Source organism: Eptatretus burgeri, chromosome 11 (assembly GCF_056783735.1).
Source record: "Eptatretus burgeri isolate ZD-2024b chromosome 11, Ebu_testis_v1, whole genome shotgun sequence".
NCBI lineage: Eukaryota > Metazoa > Chordata > Myxini > Myxiniformes > Myxinidae > Eptatretus > Eptatretus burgeri.
The window spans coordinates 37,589,729-37,610,453 of record NC_140971.1 but is presented as its reverse complement, the minus strand read 5'-3'; the positions used below and the strand labels follow the sequence as shown (position 1 = coordinate 37,610,453).

General features: G+C 42.1%; 1 protein-coding gene across 11 annotated transcripts in view; it reads left to right on the top strand.

The window, feature by feature from the left end:
- Positions 1–4,803: 4,803 nt before the first annotated feature.
- LOC147016889 (nucleotide sugar transporter SLC35D1-like) overlaps positions 4,804–20,725 on the top strand; it is a 51,429-nt gene continuing 35,507 nt past the window's right edge. For 5 of the 11 annotated variants that reach the window (XR_015049235.1, XR_015049236.1, XR_015049234.1 and 2 more), the window contains exons 1-7: positions 4,804–5,032; positions 12,078–12,111; positions 12,643–12,729; positions 12,835–12,902; positions 18,407–18,478; positions 18,667–18,738; positions 18,890–18,992. Coding sequence is in view for 8 of the 11 variants with exons in the window: in XM_085846040.1 (XP_085702166.1) it covers positions 4,932–5,032; positions 12,078–12,111; positions 12,643–12,729; positions 12,835–12,902; positions 18,407–18,478; positions 18,667–18,738; positions 18,890–18,992 (537 nt within the window). In the remaining 3 variants the exon portion in view is untranslated. Of the gene's footprint in view, positions 5,033–6,893; positions 6,946–10,834; positions 11,870–12,077; positions 12,112–12,642; positions 12,730–12,834; positions 12,903–18,406; positions 18,479–18,666; positions 18,739–18,889; positions 18,993–20,725 lie in introns of those variants that run through there. The other 6 variants (XM_085846044.1, XM_085846037.1, XM_085846038.1 and 3 more) reach the window with 6 other exon arrangements.

Genomic DNA, 20,725 nt, shown 5'->3' with positions numbered 1-20,725 from the left:
CGCACCACCGGTACCAGTCCCACTACACTGGCGGGATGCGGTCAAAGCTGGGCTAGACCACGATGTACAGTTGGGTGTACTTGAGCCAGTCCCCATTGGTGAACCCTTCACCTGGTGCCATAGAATGGTTGTCTGTCCAAAGAAGAATGGCCAGCCACGCCGCAATGTTCATTTCCAGGCCCTCAACGCCCATGCTACACGGGAAACGCATCACACGCCATCACCCTTTCATTCGGCTAGATCGGTTCCGAACGGTAAGAAGAAGATGGTCTTTGATGCATGGAACGGATACCATAGCGTGCCCATCTGCAGAGAAGACCGACACCTGACTACCTTCATCACACCCTGGGGTAGATACCACTACAAAACAGCCCCTCAAGGGTATATTGCGTCTGGCGATGGATATACAAGGCGTTATGATGAGATCGTGTCTGACATCCCCAATAAAACCAAATGCGTTGATGACGTCTTGCTCTGTTCTGACTCGCTGGCAGACAGTTTCTTCCAGGCTGTTCAGTGGCTTGACACCTGTGGACAGAATGGAATCACCCTGAACCCTGACAAGTTTGTGTTTGGTGAAGATATAGTGGAATTTGCTGGGTTTGAAATAACTCCCAATAGTGTCCATCCTTGCAGGAAATACCTACGTGCAATCCTCGATTTCCCAACACCCAAGGACATCACAGATGTACGTTCTTGGTTTGGTCTTGTCAATCAAGTGTCATATGCTTTCAGTATTGCTGAGAAGATGTTTCCGTTCCGGCAACTACTTAAACCCAGTACACCGTTTAAGTGGGATGAGCACCTCCAGGATGCATTTGAAGAGTCGAAGGTTGTCATCGCCAGTGAGATCGCGGAGGGTGTCTGGATATTCGACCCCAGTAAGCCCACGTGCCTCGCTACAGACTGGTCCAAGACTGGCATTGGCTTCTGTCTACTGCAGAAACACTGTACCTGCACCAACATAAAGCCCGTCTGTTGTCACACAGGATGGAAAATCACGCTCGTGGGCAGCAGATTCACTCACCCTGCTGAATCAAGTTACACACCAGTTGAGGGTGAGGCCCTTGCAGTTGCTGACGCCCTAGATAAGGCCAGATACTTTGTTCAGAGATGTGAAGACCTCATAATCGCTGTTGACCACAAACCTATGCTCAAAATCTTTAATGATCGAAGTCTAGAGGATATCTTGAACGCTCACCTTAGGAACTTAAAGGAGAAGACCCTGCGATACAGGTTCCGGATGGTCCATGTGCCGGGGATTAGACATCGCGCCACAGACTGCATCTCACACCAGCCTACTGGAGAGCCCGTGAACCTGACCCTCACTGATGATATGGCAGCCATCGATTCCACGCCAATCATCCTGACACATTCCAAAAATCTCCTGGGTGACTTACGTAGGTCAGCACCAGAAACCCCCAACGGGGTGTGTTTCCACGTCTGCTATGTCCTCCCTCGCCTCACTCAGCCTCAAATCTATAACATGGGACAGGGTTCGAACCGCAACAGCCAGTGACAATAACATGCAGAGCCTTGTTGACTTTATTGAGTCAGGTATCCCAGAATTCCGTCATGAGCTCCCTGGATCCCTACGCGAGTACTTCCAGTTTTGAGATAGTCTACATACAGTTGATGGTGTCATACTCTACAAGGATCGTGTCCTTATTGCACCATCTCTCAGGGACGAGGTGTTCGCCGCTCTGCATGCTGCCCATCAAGGGGTCACCTCTATGACTGCGAGAGCCGAGTCTTCCATATTCTGGCCTGGCATCGCCCCTGCCATTGCGGCCCTTCGTGCTGGGTAATACCATTGTAATCGGATTGCACCCTCCAATCCAAGTGCGGCACCCACTCCTCCGACACCCCCGATTATCCATTCCAATGTATGTGTGCCGACTACTACCACTACAAAGGATGCAACTACTTGGTGGTGGTCGACCGGTATTCTAACTGGCCGATAGTTGAGAGAGCTAAGAGTTGTTGAGAGTCTTAGTTGCCTAAGACATACCTTTGTCACATTTGTTATTCCTGATGAATTAGCTTCCGATGGTGGTCCTGAATTCACAGCCGTCGCTACACGTCAATTCCTCAAGGACTGGGGTGTACATCATCAACTCTCCTCAGTAGCTTATCCACATAGCAACTGCCGTGCTGAAGTTGGTGTCAAGACTGTGAAGCGTCTTATCATGGACAACACTAGCCCTAATGGAGGCCTCGATACCGATGCATTCCAACATGCCATGCTCCAGTATAGAAATACACCAGACAGAGACTCGAAATGCTCTCCAGCGATGTGCATTTTCGCCCGTCCAATTTGAGACTTCATCCCAATATCGCCTGGCAGATACAAACCTCGTAACACTTGGCGTGAGACTCTGGCGGCTCGGGATGAAGCACTCCGCAACCGCCACATGAGAGACGCTGAGCGCCGGTCTGAACATACCAAGAGACTCTTGCCCCTTGTTGTCGGCGACCGTGTTCACGTCCAGAATCAGACTGGGCCACACCCCTCAAATGGGACAAAACCGGCATCATCATCGAGGTTCGCCAGTTTGACCAATATGTGGTGAAAGTTGACGGTTCAGGAAGGGTTACTCTGTGCAATAGGAAATTCCTGCGAAAGTACATTCCTGCGTGAACACCGCTACCAAGATTGACGATCGATGGTGATATTGGAGTGCAGAGACCGATGGTTTGGCAGCACATCGTGCACACCACAACCCTGACCAGTCACAAGGAGGCTTATGGCCCATCCATTACTAGCCCAATGCCACCGCAACATCCCACCGTCAACTCTGACGAGTGACGCCACTCCACAGCAGCCACCTGCTACGTTTCCTGTTGAATCACCAAGGGTCAACCGAAGCCCTCCTGGCCGCCGTCGGCTCTTTGATGATGCGACAACCCCATCTATGGCTAAGTCGTTGCAGGTAACTCGGCATATCAGCGCAGTGCCCCCAATATCTCCTCCTCAGGTCAGTGGTACCAAACCCAATACGGTCGCCAAACACCCTGCGCTTCGCCAACCAGCTGCTGCACCCAATCAGTCCGGCCAAAGCACTAGCAAGCCTGCCTGGCACTCTGACTATGACATGTGATTCTGGCATTGACCATTACTGACATTCCGTTTGGTTTCTGGTTCACCAGTTTTTCAATTGGCTTCAAAGCGAGTTACATATACTGGTGCGTGCCCGTAGGTGCAAAAAACAAACAAACATTTTTTTTAAATAGTGATGTCATAGCACCGTGTCCTGTCATTGGTTGATAAATAAATGGCCGTAACTTGGGATCCGCTTGTCCGATTAATATCAAACCTTGAAAAGGCACATCCTCGGGTCCCCAGCGATATTCCTGGCAAGTTTCAATTAGATCGGACCAGTGGTTGTCGAGAAACGGCGGTCGCAGGCAGACACACACACACACACACACACACACACACACACACACACACACACACACACACACACACACACACACACACACACACACACACACACACACACACACACACACATTGTGCTGGAATTATAGATAGATTATATTCTTCATGTTCTGTCTTTGTCATGCCGAAAGACACACACACACACGCACGCACGCACGCACACACACACACACACACACACACACACACACACACACACACACACACACACACACACACACACACACACACACACACACACACACACACACACACACACACACACACACACACACACACACACACACACACACACACACACACACACACACACACACACACACACACACACACACACACACACACACACACACACACACACACACACACACACACACACACACACACACACACACACACACACACGCACGCACGCACACACACACACACACACACACACACACACACACACACACACACACACACACACACACACACACACACACACACACACACACACACACACACACACACACACACACACACACACACACACACACACACACACACACACACACACACACACACACACACACACACACACACACACACGCACACACACACACGCACGCACGCACACACACACACACACACGCACGCACACACACACACACACACACACACACACACACACACACACACACACATTGTGCTGGAATTATAGATAGATTATATTCTTCATGTTCTGTCTTTGTCATGCCGAAAGACACACGCGCGCGCACACACACACACACACACACACACACACACACACACACACACACACACACACACACACACACACACACACACACACACACACACACACACACACACACACACACACACACACACACACACACACACACACACACACACACACACACACGTTATACACTTGTATTTTCCATGCCAAAGACTTGGAGGGGAGATCGAGGATTCTTAATCATTATTAATCATCATGTTCTTTCTTATATCTTTCATTCCGTGTTCATTGTTGAAGTTGTAATAAATCGCCAACTGTATTAAACAAAGAGAACTACAGTCTGTTTTATTTCGCACTTTTTTTTTTTTGCTTTATTTGTTTTATGGGGTTTTTTTTTTCTTTTCTTTCCTTGTCGTTTTTTTCTTGAACAGAAATAATGCTCAGCGTGTTAGACGGTGTATATGTATTGGCGAGTTTCCGCTGTTACCTTTACTTTTGTAATCAAGTAAAACTATATTTTTCTAAGCGAACTTCTGATTGAAAAATTGTGAAGAAAATGTGTGTGTGCACGACGACGTGATCACGTAATTAAAAACAAAGACGTGCATTTCGAGATTGTTGCTTTGCAAACCTTCACCACTTCCGTATTTGTAGTCATGCAGCACATTTTTTTTGTCGTAGGGTATTTTAGGAGGGCAGGCGAACTGTACACGGCTTAAAAAAACAACAACAACAACATTTGTGATTACCGCACTGTACGCGATGGATTTTTGCAGAGCACCTGGCGCTCTGTCAGCGGCTGCCTTCGGAGGAGTGTCTTTCCTCGTCCTCATCATCAACAAGGAAGTACTCACAGTGTACAGGTGCATGTGGTGAAGGAGTGTCACGTACCATTAGTGAACATAAGCTAATATGGAATAGGCAAAGCCGAGAAGCGAACGTAGAATTCTTCTTACATTCGCTTCTGACTTTACCTATAACGTGTTCACAACTGTATACTTGCCAACTATACCGTGGTACGTGTAAGCGCCGCACAGCTGATGATTTTGACGCAATTTCCGGTTACTTCGGCCTGGATTCGGGATCAGCGATCAAATAATGTAAATCACGATTAAAAAAATATTTTTTGATGATGCGGGAGATATCTTTATTAAAATTAACTTTGGGAAAAAAAATAATTGAATAAATAAATAAATAAACAATCACTTCAGGTCAAGAATAAAATAAATTAAAAGTTCTGGAAAGAGTTTCAAAATCACTCCCGGTAATGTTAACTACAAAATAAACACTTCCTGTCATGAAAAAAAATCACTTTCGGAAGTATAAAATTAACTTTGGGAAAAAAATAATTGAATAAATAAATAAATAAACAATCACTTCAGGTCAAGAATAAAATAAATTAAAAGTTCTGGAAAGAGTTTCAAAATCACTCCCGGTAATGTTAACTACAAAATAAACACTTCCTGTCATGAAAAAAATCACTTTCGGAAGTATAAAATTAACTTTGGGAAAAAAAATAATTGAATAAATAAATAAACACTTCCGGTCATGATCTCCCGGCATGCATCATTCCCCATGACAAAAACCGGAAACAAAAAAAAAACCAGAAACAAAACAAAAACGGAAGCAAAATGGTCATAGCCAACGACACGGATTCACAATTGGCAGGGTATTGTGTTGTTTTTGTTGTTTCCTATTCTCTCATGTGCACGCGTTAAGTAATATTCACAAGATAGAAATAAAACCCAATCGTGTTTATACACCGCACAGCGTTTAACAACAACCGGAAGCAAAAGGTTATAGCTAATGACACGGATTCCAAATAGCCAGGGGTATTGTGTTGTTGTTGTTGTTTCCTATTCTCTCACGTGCACGCGTTAAGTATGAAGCTCACTGCGTTCGCTATTATGTGCATTCGGTTAAAAGAGACCGGAGGGCACACATGGCAAGTTTGAGGCAACGAAAAACTGGTTGGTGGGAATCAAAAGGGGATTGATTGATTTACTTGCTTACCAAACGTGGTGAAGAAGCATAAAGGAGGTTTTCTGTAATGCAACTTCAAAAAAAGGTTCAAACGCGGTGAGTGCGGTGACACGATATTCAGAAATTTGCATCGTATTATTGGGTGTCCACAAATGAGCGTTTCAAATTCAAACCATAATAAACCAGAGAGTTGGTGTCAAAGCCACCCAACGCTCGCCTGTTTATACATTTATCGTTTTTAAAAGACTAGTCTAATAATATTTTTTATAAAGCATTGCAGTGGGGAAAGTCTGATCCAAATAATTTTAAAGCAATATATGTATTTGTATATTGTAATCAGTAAACAAGTACACATATTAAATGAATGGTAAGCGTCCAGTTAAGTATAAACAGGTGAGCATTGGGTGGCTTTGACACCATCTTAGGTTGAAATTTATTTTTTTTTTAAAATCATTTGTTAATTTCAACTTCACTACACCAATAGTATACCCCAAAGGAACATCCATGCCAAATATCAGCATCCTAGTACACGTATTAGTACACTAACAGCTTCTAAATAACTTGCACCAAAAACTTTAACATTTTGACGCTCACGCTCACGCCGGAGGTATCGCTATAGCTCTCTGTTCTTCGAACAGGCGAGCTAAAAATGAATGAAATTAGATACTACATTGCTGTTTAATGCATGTGAAAGACCATTTCTGAAAGTTTTATTGACTTTTTTTTTTCTTTAATTTCCAGGTGTCGCTTGTGACGTGTGACATCACATTTACTGCAACTGACGTCACCACAAGTTAGCAGTGTTTCCTGGTTTATAGACGCCAAATGATGACGAATGTTATGTGATGATCTTGCAAAACAACTTTGAGAAATGTTCTTTCAGAAGAATAAAACCGCATCCCAGTATCCCATTCCATACATTTTTAATTAAGTTTGAATTTGGAACGGTAATTTGTGGACACCCTGTATATGAATTTAAACTATCCGAATCAAATCCTACCATTCAAAATGCTGGACTCAAAAGTACTGATAAATATCGCAGTAAGAAGTCGAAGAGCGAATACGCGACTTTCAAAATGATGTGTGAATGTTAAATGAGGCCTCTTGCGCAAGTGCTGTGTGCGTGTATTTGCATTGGCTCAGTTTGGCTCACCATAAACTTTTAACCAGAGAGCAACTCCTCCACCAGGACGAGGCTCAGGTTTGTCATACCGGAGGAGGGAATAACCAGGGAGAGATACTTGGGAGTCAGAGACGTCTTACAGGAGGAAAGTTTCTGTTCGGCAAATTATATCTGGTTTGTCAGTGGCAACCTGTATGGAAAGATCTGTCAGGTTTGAGCGACGGACCTGGATATTTGAGGTCCACACTGTTGATGAAGAGGGAGGGACGAGGATTTGGGTGCAGGGGAGGGGATGGGAGGGAAGGGAAGGACAAGGGAGGAGGGGGGGAGGTAAGGAGGGTTGTTCAAACGGTGTGGGGAATTGGAAAAAGTGAGGGGAGGGGGCCAGATGAGGAGGAGAAAAGACTCTGTGGTGCTGGGTTGAGGTACAGTGGGGAGTAATAAGAGAGGGGGCAGACGGCAGTTGACTATTTGAGGAGGTGGAGTGATGAATTGGAGGGAGAGAGGGCAGGGGAAGGAGGCAGCTTTGTGAATGTGAGGGGAGGGCAACTTTGAGAAGGGTGAGAGAGGGGGGGTGAATGGAGGGAGAAGTGTGAGTGGGGAGAATTGAGGGAGAAAGGTGAGGGGAGAGTTTTTGAGAAAGGTGAGTGGGAAGCTTGGAGGGGGAAGAGTCTGATGGTTGCTGTGAGAGGGGTGAATTGGCACTGAAGTTGGGAAAAAAAAATGATTGATGGAAAGCAAACATGCATTGCAAACTGGGGTTTTTATATTTTTAGTTCGGAAATGCCACAAAAGATTTATTGAAGGATGCAATAAAGGCGAATTAATCAGTCCTTAGAAGGAAGCCACACACACACACACACACACACACACACACACACACACACACACACACACACACACACACACACACACACACACACACACACACACACACACACACACACACACACACACACACACACACACACACACACACACACTGTGTCATGGTAAGTACTTACAAAAGTAATTTTATTTGAAGTTATAACCTTAACTGATAAGCAATTTACTGATTTCCCAACTGACCGGATCATCAGCTGGGCACCGTTTTTCATCGAGGTTTCGATCCTTTCAGCCCAGAACCTCTCCAAACAGTGGATCCACAACCCCAGTCGCCGGTTCACATCAGTAGATTACTCGACATCAATGGACCCACAACCTCAAAGTTGTGTCCAGACAACAAGTCAACACAGAATTGCAATATCCTTATTCAAACTTATTTAATTATTACTTTTATTTAAAGTATTACGACATTTGAATAACTTCAATCATACTCCACTTTATATGATAGTACATCAAGCGATAAACACTTTACCTCATAGACATGTGCATTTAATACAGAGCACCTCCAACTAGCTATGGACTCAAACTGTCATTAATAACCGATTTTAACATGCTGCATTGCATAACCGAGCAACCCCCAAAAAATTATTTCAATGCTTATTCATAAAATTTGTTGATCCAAATACCCCCTATATTATATATATATATATATATATATATATATATATATATATATATATATATATATATATATATATATATATATATATATATATACATACATCGGAGCGTTGGTGCTGCCAAAGCAGTCTCCTGGGCTACTGGGCACAATCCTGGATGGATCGCCACTCCTACACAGGATACCAGCAAGCTGGCACTCATTTTGCCGACCTCGGAAGGATGACAGGCAGAGTCAACCCCACCTGGTATTAATTCAACAGCCAAGTGGGATTTGAACTCAGGATTCAAAGATCCCAAGCTCACCACCCTTACCATTAATTACCATGGCCCTTAATGGCCTTACCATGGCCCTTAATGAGACTACTAAGTATAGGATTAGCTCAGACCCCCCATTAAATGCCTGTTTAGATAGGTTGTTTGGTATCAGGGACGATATGTGTGTGTCTCAGAGGTGTAAAAGACTGTGTTTTATGTTCATACGGTGGTGAAACGAGAGATCGCTCTTGTTACTTCCTCATCCCGGATAGGCCCCACCCAGTTAGTGACGCGAAGGGGTGTGGCCTAGGGAGAGAGGTGTGGCCTGGACAGGAAGTGACGCGAAGGGGCGGAGCCTTTGGTCACTGAGTCGCCTGGAGAGGGGGTTGGTAAAAAGGAAACGAAAGGAAAAAGGAGTTCTCAGTTGGAAGAGAGAGTTGCCGAACGAAAGGGAAGAGGAGAAACAAAAGATCGGGGTGTGAAAACAGCCGCTCTCGAGGCGCGACGTGTGTTGAAGGGAGAGACGCTGAACTGACCTGCACGTCGGTGATTCGACCGAGAGAGGCACTGAGAGGACGAAGCGGGAGTCGGGCTTCGAGGCGGGAAGGCCGGACCTTCGGACGGTCCTTGCTCACCTCACGACTCGTCACGTTTGCCGATCCGCCTGTGGAACTCGGACTTCGACTTGGGCCTTGTATGGAGAACAGGCCAGGCCGGGATTCATGTGCTGAACCCTGGAGAGAGATCGGCGATCTCGTATCGTCGATGTTGCGCGGAGCCAGAACGCGCTGAGGAGAAAGTGCGCACGCGGTGACTCACAAGAGGCAACGGGAGTTGCTGCGCCGCGATTACTTGCCGCGTGGGATGTTCGAGCGGGAGTTCGAATCCATGGACACCCGCTTGTTTGTTACGAGTGACATTCGTGCTTTTGGACACGGTCCTCTCGTCCATGAGCCATCATGAAGTACTCTGTGTGCATGCATGATGTTTATTTGAACGTGTTGTATAAGGCATATTTCGTAGAATCCCCTCGAAACCTTTAGACCGTGGTCCCCTAGTTAAGAACGGGTTGATTGTTAATAAAACCATTGTCGTGTATATTGCTTGTGTTGTGATCCCTGATGTCCCCAATAAATCTGGTTAAGTCGTATGAAGTTGCTGCTATGGATTAATGCGTGTCGCGGCGAGGAACGATCTGTTTCATTGGCATATAAAACCAAAAAGTGGTTACAGACTGGTAAACTCCGCTCGGTCTCAGACAAAGCCAGTCTGTAACTAGGGTTTCTATCTCCCCAACTGGTAAGGTACAGGATTACGTTGGTATCGCGATTGAAGACGCGTGACCCGAGGCCTGTGCCGAGCCGGCCGGCGTTATAGACTCCCGGAGACGGCGGTGGCGAGGCTGGCACCGAGGACTGGGTCAGATTCCCGCCACCCCGGATCCGCAACAATATATTCATTTTTTTTTTCATAAGATTGGGGCAGTTGGGATTACACATTTTCAAAGAAGAAGAAGGCGCTTATAACCAAAACTAAAAACTCGATTGACTCCGCAAATTTGCTTTTTGCTCAAATTAGTGGAGTCGATCGATGTTTTTAGTTTTGGTTGGAAGCGCCTTTTTTTCTTGAAAAAAATTTTTTTTTTAATGTTTATTTATGTATATATATATGTATATATATATATATATATATATATATATATATATATATATATATATATATATATACATACATACATATATCTTTATATGTGTGTGTTTAATCAATATTGATTAAAGAATTAATTCATTATAATTATATCAAATGAAATGCAATAGGAACTTGTTTACATGAAACCCAACCAAACTTAAATAAAAGGTGATGATGGCATCTAAAGGCATTCTCACAAGACCTGATCAAACAGCAATCAGCCAAATATTCTCTGTTTGACATGATGGAAGAAAACAACTTCTCAGCACATTCCACAAAACCATCCTTTACTGAACAAATTCTTGCAAATGTAAGTATCTGAGATGAAAAGACATTGTAACCCATTTTTATTGGTACATTGTTACCTGGAAAGGTGTACAAGACTACAGGGAAACTGAAATAATCAAGTTTATGATATACACTTATGCTTAACCATTCTGTCCAACTCTAACCAACCCATCCAATTATGGAGCAACTATACTATCATTATATTACCACTCCTGTTTGCAATCGGGCTATCTGGATATATCTTGTATAACTGCCTATCAAAAAAATGATAGTTAACCACACAAATATCATCTATATAACGACATATGTTGGATAATATTTTAGCTAACCTAAGTTTATTTTTCTCCTTCATCAGTTTTTGCACAAATGAAAATTCACAGAAAATAAGAAAAATGTCCGCTAGTAAGGGGCTGCAATTCCCACCCATGGGAATACCCTTAACCCGTTGAAACATTATCCCATAAAAAGACACAAAAGTATTAAATTAAATTAACAGCATCCTTCAACTTCTGCTTATCAAAACAATGAAAACTTGAGTACCTGTATTTCTTTTGAGAAAATAATGCTTCATCAAACCTGATGCATAAAGGCTTATTAAAAGAGTTAAAAACCTTGTCAATTACTTTGAAGAGTGAATCCTTCACTCATTCTAAATCCAAATTTGAATATAAAGTTGAAAAATCAAAAACTTCAACTGACTTGATATTGAGACATCTAATTCTGTCTAAGAACTCTAAAGAAGAATTAATGTTCCACCAAGTGTTATAATATTCAGAACTTAGCATCGAAGAAGGCTGTGATGGATATCCCATGAACACTCTCCCCTTCCTCGCTCTCTGAGTGTAAAGCTTGGCAGGTATCTATACACCACCTAATTTTATTTTTTCCCATTAACAACTTTTTTTTTTTTTTAGCAATTACACAAAGATTGGTATTCCAGTCAGTGAAGTGATGGTCTTATGTTCTCATAAATTATTATAATTGCTGTGAGGAACAGGTTTATAAAACAAAATTTGCGTCCGTCTGTCTGTGTCTGTGTGTGTACGTGTGTTGTTTTTTTTCAGGTTTCCTTCATCCCTTTTCTTGGGACTTGGACAGGTAGGTTTCTTGAACATCAATTTGTCTTTCTGTTTGCCATTTGTTCCAAGAATTTTGAAACCCTTGCCTGTTTCTTGTGATTTTATTTGATATTATTTTTTTTTAAGGTATTTATCCACGGTATACAAATTTCTTTCCAATTGTTAATGCTTTCTATCATTCATTTCTCCTTAGCAGAAAGCTCTGCTATCGAAGCTAAGCAACGAGTGTTTGATTTATTTTTACAATTGTATCTATCAAATGTACACGAGGTTCAGGAAATCTTGTATGTGTACTCTGTGCAACACAAGGATGATAGAGAGTACATTTTACAAAACAACACAGTAATGTATATGGTATTAAAACCTGGAGTCACACACAGTATGATGAAAGGGCTCAAAACAGCCCAATCCGATTCAAACAAACACAGATGACGAACTCGTGCAGACCATGACTAGAATACAAAATGTATCATTGTTTTCTTGAAATGGCTTTGTCTTGTTGTGATGTGAGAAGTTCCTTGTGAGAAATGGATCTCCATGTCATTCCCAGATGCTTTCTACAGTTTCGTTGCTTTGGATGGGCAAAGCACTCGGGTTTATTACCTTCCCAAACTTTGACATGACCATCCCGAGCAAGGTGTGCAGCCTTTTCTTTTCAGTTGGGAAACATGGTGTTCACGAGGCCAACATAGCAACCATAATAACATTGTTTGTCAAGTAACCCAGTGCCACCTTACTGCAGGTGTTACCTTTGCCTCTGCTGTATCTGGGGAATCATCTGTTCGGCCTGATTAGCACTAAACGCCTCAGGTGAGTAACTTGCAGCACATGACCAGCTTGGAGCAAAAGCATTGTCGGTGTCCTTGAAAAAAAATGTTTCATCATATTATTGGATGAAAATATACCCAAATATATGAGTACAAGAAAGCATTTTTGTTTGTACAGGATGTAAAGCTCGTGAAAGCGCAGAAACACAAATTGTGTGCACATACACGAGACAAAGTGCCAGACTTGACTTGAGAGAAACACAGTCAATGAACTTGGGAGAGTAATGCAACTTCCTGAGGTATTCTGGGTAGTACCGGTGACACCATCTTTATGACGTCTCTTTTTCTCTCCGCAATCCACGGTACAATCCAGGAGTAATTTCGTCCTCCACATGGATACCAACCAATGGGGTTTGCCCATGCTCTATCCTTTAAAGGCTGAGCGTTTTTAGTCTTTCATCAGAATTGAGTCAAAATCTTAGTCAGCATTATAATTGAGCCACTGACCGCTGACACTCTAACCATTATGCCGAGTCGATTGGTTTACTGCATCAATTAAATTGTGAGAAACTTAATTATTACCTCCGCCACGGAAGGTGGGTGGAGGTTATGTTTTCACGCCTGTCTGTCTGTCTGTGAACAGGATATCTAAAAAAGTTGTTGACGAATTTGGATGAAAGTTGGTGGATGAGTTGGGTAGGTGATAAGAACAAGCCAATTAGATTTTGGAAGGCCAGATCTGGATCCAAACCATCAGTGGGATATAAAATGTAAACTGTTCAGCCTGGCAGAGGTATGCACTCTACCGAGTGCTGTTCTTGTTCTTTTTGGGGTTCGTGAGCAGCATTGTACCATGTAATGCCTGTTGAATCAGTACATCAAAAGAATCTTGTGAAGAAACTGTTGATTGCATTTTTGGAAATAGCAACTAAATGTGATTAATCAATTCAGCAGAACTACCGATCTGTACGCAAGCCACTTAATTTGTCCCCAAAACATCCCGAATTCACAATTGTATGTCACTCCATGAAAAGTGTGTGCCAAAAGTGACAGCAAAATAGAAATTTCATTTTTTGTTCATTTTCCATTTTTTAGAAAGTACCCAAATATGGCTTGTACAAGGACCCAAATCGTTTTCTGTCATAGGCACCCTTTTTATACGCCCAATATATATATATATATATATATATATATATATATATATATATATATATATATATATATATATATATATATATATATATATTCTTCTTCTTTCGGCTGCTCCCGTTTGGGGTCGCCACAGCGGATCATCCGTATGATCCGCATAGTGATTTGGCACATGTTTTACGCCGGATGCCCTTCCTGATGCAACCCTGGTCACCTCTTACGACACAGGGATATGGTACACCTATTTTAACCAGGGTATACACCGGCCCAGTATACTGGTACTTATTTCGCCGACCTTGGAAGGATGACAGGCTGAGTCAACCCCCTGGTGTATTAATTCAGTGGCCCAACGGGGCTTGAACTCAGGACCTTTGGGATCCCAAGCCGCTGCCCTAACCACTGCGCTAACACCAGGATATGTATATGTATATGTATATATATATACACACACCGGTCATCCGTCCGTCCATCCATCTGTCTGTCTGTCCTTCCGTTCCTGTCCACACTCTAACTCCCAAAGTTTTCAACTTTTACGTTTCATATCTGGTACATAGGTACAGACTGTGGAGACGTTGTGTCGCGACATACGTTCGTCGTCTAAAGTGGTTACCATGGTAACCAGGACGCTGTTTTCCATGTAGTAGCACAATTCTGTATATACCTTCTTGTTCGTGTGTATATTGTGCTCACTTAAGCTCTTGTTATCTTGTTGTTGAGGGAATTTTTATTTATTTTTAATGTTATTTTATTTTTGCTGTGGGTACATGGGCACACGTGGTGAAACTGCAAACACCAACTTGTGACGCTGGTTATTCCTGCACTTAGAATCCTTTTTCTTCTTGCCCTATTGATTAGCCACCACAGCAGAGATTGTTATTTCCATCAGCAAAGCGACGGGTATTATATTCTAGTCTTGTATAAAGTAAGTTTAAACAGCTTGATAATATGCATTATGATGATGATGAAATGTGAGTGAGAAAAATTCGAAATTTTCAAAATGCTTCATTTCACTAATTTTAAGTGGCAGCTCAAACCAAATATTCCAGCGCTGAGCTTCGCAGTGAAGTGGAAGTTATTTATGCTCTCTCCATACATAAGCAGTAAGGATGGTTATTGAAGATTATGTTCGCTGACTTCCAAGCAGATGGAAGACTACCTCGGACAAGTTGTAGAGCGAATGGAGCAGAATGTGAAGTATAACATGTTTGTTTCCTTTTCATCAGCAAAGCTACGGGTACTTTTGTTAGTTACCCCGTGCATGTGAAGTGAAAAGCGGGGTTAAGCAATTGGTTCATGTCCTTCCGTCCGTATTAAACGTCCGTGTCTTCAAACGTCAGTTTATGAGTGAGGAACAACTTATTTAAATTTAATGTTATATTTTGAACAAGAATTAGAAAACAAACCTGCTGATTAACAGTACTTTCTCTGAATTTGTCCCGATTGCACATGCAAAGATGAGTGAGATCATATTTTTATTCTGTCTGCCTATCTGGCAGTCAAACATCATTCCAAACATGAAACTTACTGTTTTGAAAGACTTCATAAAGGACACTAACAACAGGCACGAATAATGCAATGTGTTGGATAGGATGGTGAATAGCCACTGCTTCAATGTCGGTAAATTCCAGAATTAACTTATACGAATTTTATAATCCTTATTTTATTTAAATTGAATTATCGACTTGAACACTCGAACACAAACCACTTTCTTATTACTTCCAAGAACCCTGAGTTTTGCTTTACTTGGACATGTTAAATAGGGTGGTGCATAAGGGTGCTTTGACAGCGTTAAACTTCTGGAATATTTTTTTTATTGATCCTTAAAATCATTGTTTTATTTAAAATGAAGTATCTAATTGAACACTGCACGGGGTCTCATATTCTATGAACTCTTGAGTTATAGTGCAGTATATAATGGATTTCAGAATGTGCTAAAAAGCAAGTGTTTGTCTTCCCATCAAAGATGAGAATTGCTATTTTAATTTTCCATAAATATATGTGTGCAAATTTACCACTGGGAAATTAAACCTTTTTTTTTTTTCTTGTGTTGTTTTCTTTTAAGAATCCTTCCACAAAATATTGACATTGCACAAAATGAAATTGCAGTAGTTATACACAAATACTTAAATGCTGTTCGGCAGGTCTATCTAGATTCCAGACCAAAAGAGTAGAATATCAATATTATCCTACTCTTGTGGCATTGTCATACTGTTGAGACAGAGTATGATTGGTGCTTTACACCTTGGTTGAAACAAGATGGGCACCATATAGAAATACATTTCTTCCACTTCACAGGTAATTGAAATAGAAAGACACTGTGCCTCCACTGAAAAGGACTCGGCTGAGGTTGAAATATGCATCAGTAGACAGCCAGAAATTGTGAAAGCATTTTAAACTCCAATGAATCATGGTCGAGGAAAATCAATGAAAAAGTCAAATTGAACACAAATGTACTTTTCTTTTATTTATTTTTCTTTGTTTACAGGGCCTCAGGCTCACAGTGGAGCTGCATATACAAATCACACATACACATGTGATGGAGACAAATGCATGATTTCAGAAACATAGACAGCTGCTGAGCTTTAGAGAAGTGTGTCATTTCCTAGAAAGTCATCCTGATTCTTTTAAACACGTGGTGGCCACATGACCCCCACTCAGGGTAGTGTTTATTATTCTTTTTGAATTTGCATTATGTTTATTTTTGAATTAATTTCTTCTCAAAAAGTTAAATGCACAAGACATGTTTTACCATTGGATGAAAGTGATGTCAGATGGTACCCGAGGACTTGTGAAATGGCGAGTTTTGCTTTGCATTCCTTTACAGAATCTGATTTTTCCAATTTACTGAGATGGCAGCATCTATATCTATGTCATTGCACAAGTCATGTTAGTTTTCATTAATGAATTGAAAAGAGTAGGATGTGGAAAATTTGTGGGTATCTTGAGGACTGGGATGAAGGTTAAAATCCTGATTTCTTTCTTTTTTCAAAATAAATCCATAAACTTCAAGTAATGTACTTTCTTAGCATGATGTTGTAATACCTCCATGCTTTGCCTTGACTATCATTCCAATATAGATGAGCTTACTTCTGTTCTACTTTAAGCCTCCACCTTTGATTACTGATCTGCAGAACTTATTTATGCCATTATTCTTCGAATTGGTATTCTTTTTTGATTCTTACTTTCTCTATTGCTTTTCAAATAATCTTATGGGCTTGTGCAAAGATAGCAAACTTACCATGGAGCTGTTTAGTCTGCGTTAAAATCTTAGCCAAACCATAAACTCCACCCCAATAAAAGCATGCGCCCCCATGGCATGAAGCAGCACAGATTGGCAGGTCTCATGCCTTATGCCTGGGTGTTGGCCCATGGCCCAGTGCAATTGGAACTAGAAGGGCACTCGGTAGAGTGCATACCTCAGCCATGCAATGCCTGATCCACGAGAACATATCGGGCCCAATACATTTTTTAAATATCATGCTATGTATCATTTTTAGCCCTATCTCTCAATGGTGAAGAATTGCTTTAAAATTAAATAATCATCGTATCCAGATTCGGATTCAGATCTTCACCAAAATCGAATCATTTCGTCCTTGCCACACACCCATCATATCCACCGAGTTTCGTCCGAATACGTACACAACTTTTTGAGATATCGTGCTTTTATATCGTTTTTAACCCTATCTCTCAATGGTGAAGAATCACTTAAAAATTCTAGTAGTCTGGTCTGGATCCATATCCGGATCTTCACCAAAATCTAATCAGTTTATCCTTGTCACACACCCAACCTGTCTGCAAAATTTCATCCAAATCTTCAATTTTTTTGAGATATCCTGCACACAAACAAACAGACAAACAGACAGAAAGGGGTGAAAACGTAACCTCCTTCACCTTCGGTGGCAGAGGTAATGATCCCAGGTATATAGCCACGATGTATTGTATATGCATTTGAGCCGTACACATGTTTTTGCTTCTTGTATATGCATCAGGTTATTTTTTTATGATTTTTGGCACCGAATGTGCCATTATACACCCCCCAATAAGAGGGATGTGTTTACTGGTGCGAAAAGTCTGGTTAAAACCGAAATTATACATTTAAAAAACTTCATTGATTTCACTTTTGTGTGAATAGCATAATTAAAGGGTCAGTGGATGGTCTACAGTTATGCACACTTGCCTCTGTCTATCCAGTGTTCAAATCCCGATCCAGCTATGATCTGTCACCCCGGTCAAACACATGTTTTTACTTCATGCGTGTACATCGGGTTATTTAAAATGTCACATCGGTAGGGGACGTGTATTGCAAAGCAATTCACACTCTTTTTTACATTATTTCTCTTGTCACTGTGCACAATTCCTCTCTCTCTCCTCTCTTTCCCCATTTGTTGACCCCTTCAGCCTGCCCATGTTCACAGCTCTTCGTAAGATCTCGATCATCTTCACCCTGCTTGCAGAAATAGCCCTGCTGGGGTAATCTCACTATCATTTTTTATTGTATTTATTCATTTGATGCATCTGACTGCACCACTTCTCCCCACTTTACTTCCCCAATAATTGTTTATTTTCGATCTTAAAATTACACCTTTTGAATGCTATCATGTAATTGTAAGAATCAAATTGTTATTTGCTCCTAAGTTTTTGTTCTGATGTTTGTGTAGCCTGAGAAAGCCATCGTTACCTGTGCAGTTTTCAGTTGTACTGATGATTGCTGGTGCAGCCATAGCTGCCAGGTACTTGCACCACACCATGGCAATTTAATCCTCACCAAAGTGCTCGGTGGTTTCCATAGCACAGTGGCAGAAATAGTATTGACCAGCATTGTTGAACACTGAATAAATATATTCCTTTTTGAGTTGACAGGTGACCCCTGTGTGCTTGCAGTGCAGATTTGTCGTATGACGGCATTGGCTACCTTTGTGTGCTTGTAAACAATGTGTTCACTGCAGCCAACGGTGTGTGCACCAAGTACAAGCTGAACGAAACCGTACGTTCTCGTTTTTGGTTCAGTAATGTATGACTTTTTTATTTGTTGTGATTCACGGCCATCACTTTGGTGCAGTCAAAATATGAAAAATGACATTTTCACCCGACCCTCCCCCCTTCCCTTCATCCACCATCCCCCAATACAAAACCATGTCGAGCATGCATTGCTACTGCCTTTTCAATTCTCCCACTTACCTCAATACAGGTCATTATGTATTTTCATCTTGTACGTCCCAAGCATCTTGAGAGAGAATTTGGGGACATCCACGACGAGTCATGTTAATGCTTCTGTGCCTCACAACCAACCCTGAATGTACCAATTGCAGTCCCAACATGAACCTGACAACCAACATTGTGATTCCCACCACTCAATTGCAGCATGCTGTAGATTATGGCAATGAATTCGAATTTGGCAATGGTGCAAGCACACAATGACTTGCTCTTATTAAATTCATCATGGGATCTTGAACATCCACCAATGCATACTGGAAGACCAAATCCCAGCCTAACATCCTGTGAAGGATAGTGTACTCATTTATGCAACACTGAACCTACAAAACACCAGGACTTTTTTATAGTCGGGTCAGGAATCAAACCAAGACTAGATAACTAGAATGTGAGTGAGCAACCTTTGTCTTTTCTGACCAACCCCATAATATCCATTCAGGCTATGTATAAATTAATTTTCAGCTATTTAGGGTTGGGGATACACTGAAGGTGCAGCATACTTCGAATGTGGCCTTGGCTCCCCCAAACCATGGAACATCTCTTGAGATGTGGCATGGGACATGTACAGCAAAAGATCTGGCAGAGGCTAATGATGCAGTGTTGGAGTGTACTCGCCAATGGCAGGCAGTTGTGATGATACAAAATGGGCTGGCTCCTCTGCCTCACATTTTGCTTTGATTGACGCTGCGGAAACCAACACCTTCAATATTATTGGAATCTCCCACGATGACGCTAAGTCTATGGGCCTATCACTTCACCATCGCAGACAGCTCTGTAGTCACTCTTTCTTCTCCCGCCTCTGCTCTTACACCCTCTGCTCTTTCCGTGCCCCCCTCCCCCCTCCCCATCCACGTTTCTACAAGGCACATAAAGTCCACCATCAACCCCTTCTGGTGAAATTACCTAAATGTAGGATCACTCCTCACCTTCACTTATTCATTCCTCGTTTTCCCCGCCTGTGGAACCAATTTGCACATTCTCTTCAATCTCATTATTTTGTCCTCATTTTCAAGACAGCTGTTTGCCACAATCACAGATAATCCTCAATCTAAAAACCATGATCTTTTCTACCCTCGTTACCCTCCTCCCTCACATCCCAATCCCTCCTCCATCCAAATTTCTCGTTTTCCTTCCTTGGAGTTTCCTTCTGTATCCATCTTGCCCACCCCATGCATCCTCTACTGCCTCACCTTTCCTCCCCACACCCTTTGCTTGTCCAAGTCTTCCTCTATGTTGGCCTTCTACTCTGATGTTGGTGTTCTCCCCCCTCCCCCTCTCTTTCTCCACTGTTCATTTTGCATCCTGTTATGTCGTGATCCTTTCAGTGTACTAGCTGTTCCATGAGCCTTGACTGTATACAAAAACATGCAATGTTAGCGTTTAGCTATAGGCTATGTATTAGCGTTACCAAAGGGGATTTATACCTTTGACTTTAGCATTAGGCTTTAGGCTATACATGAGCTACGTATAAATAGTTGCTGTACCATTGTCAGGATGAAAATTTTA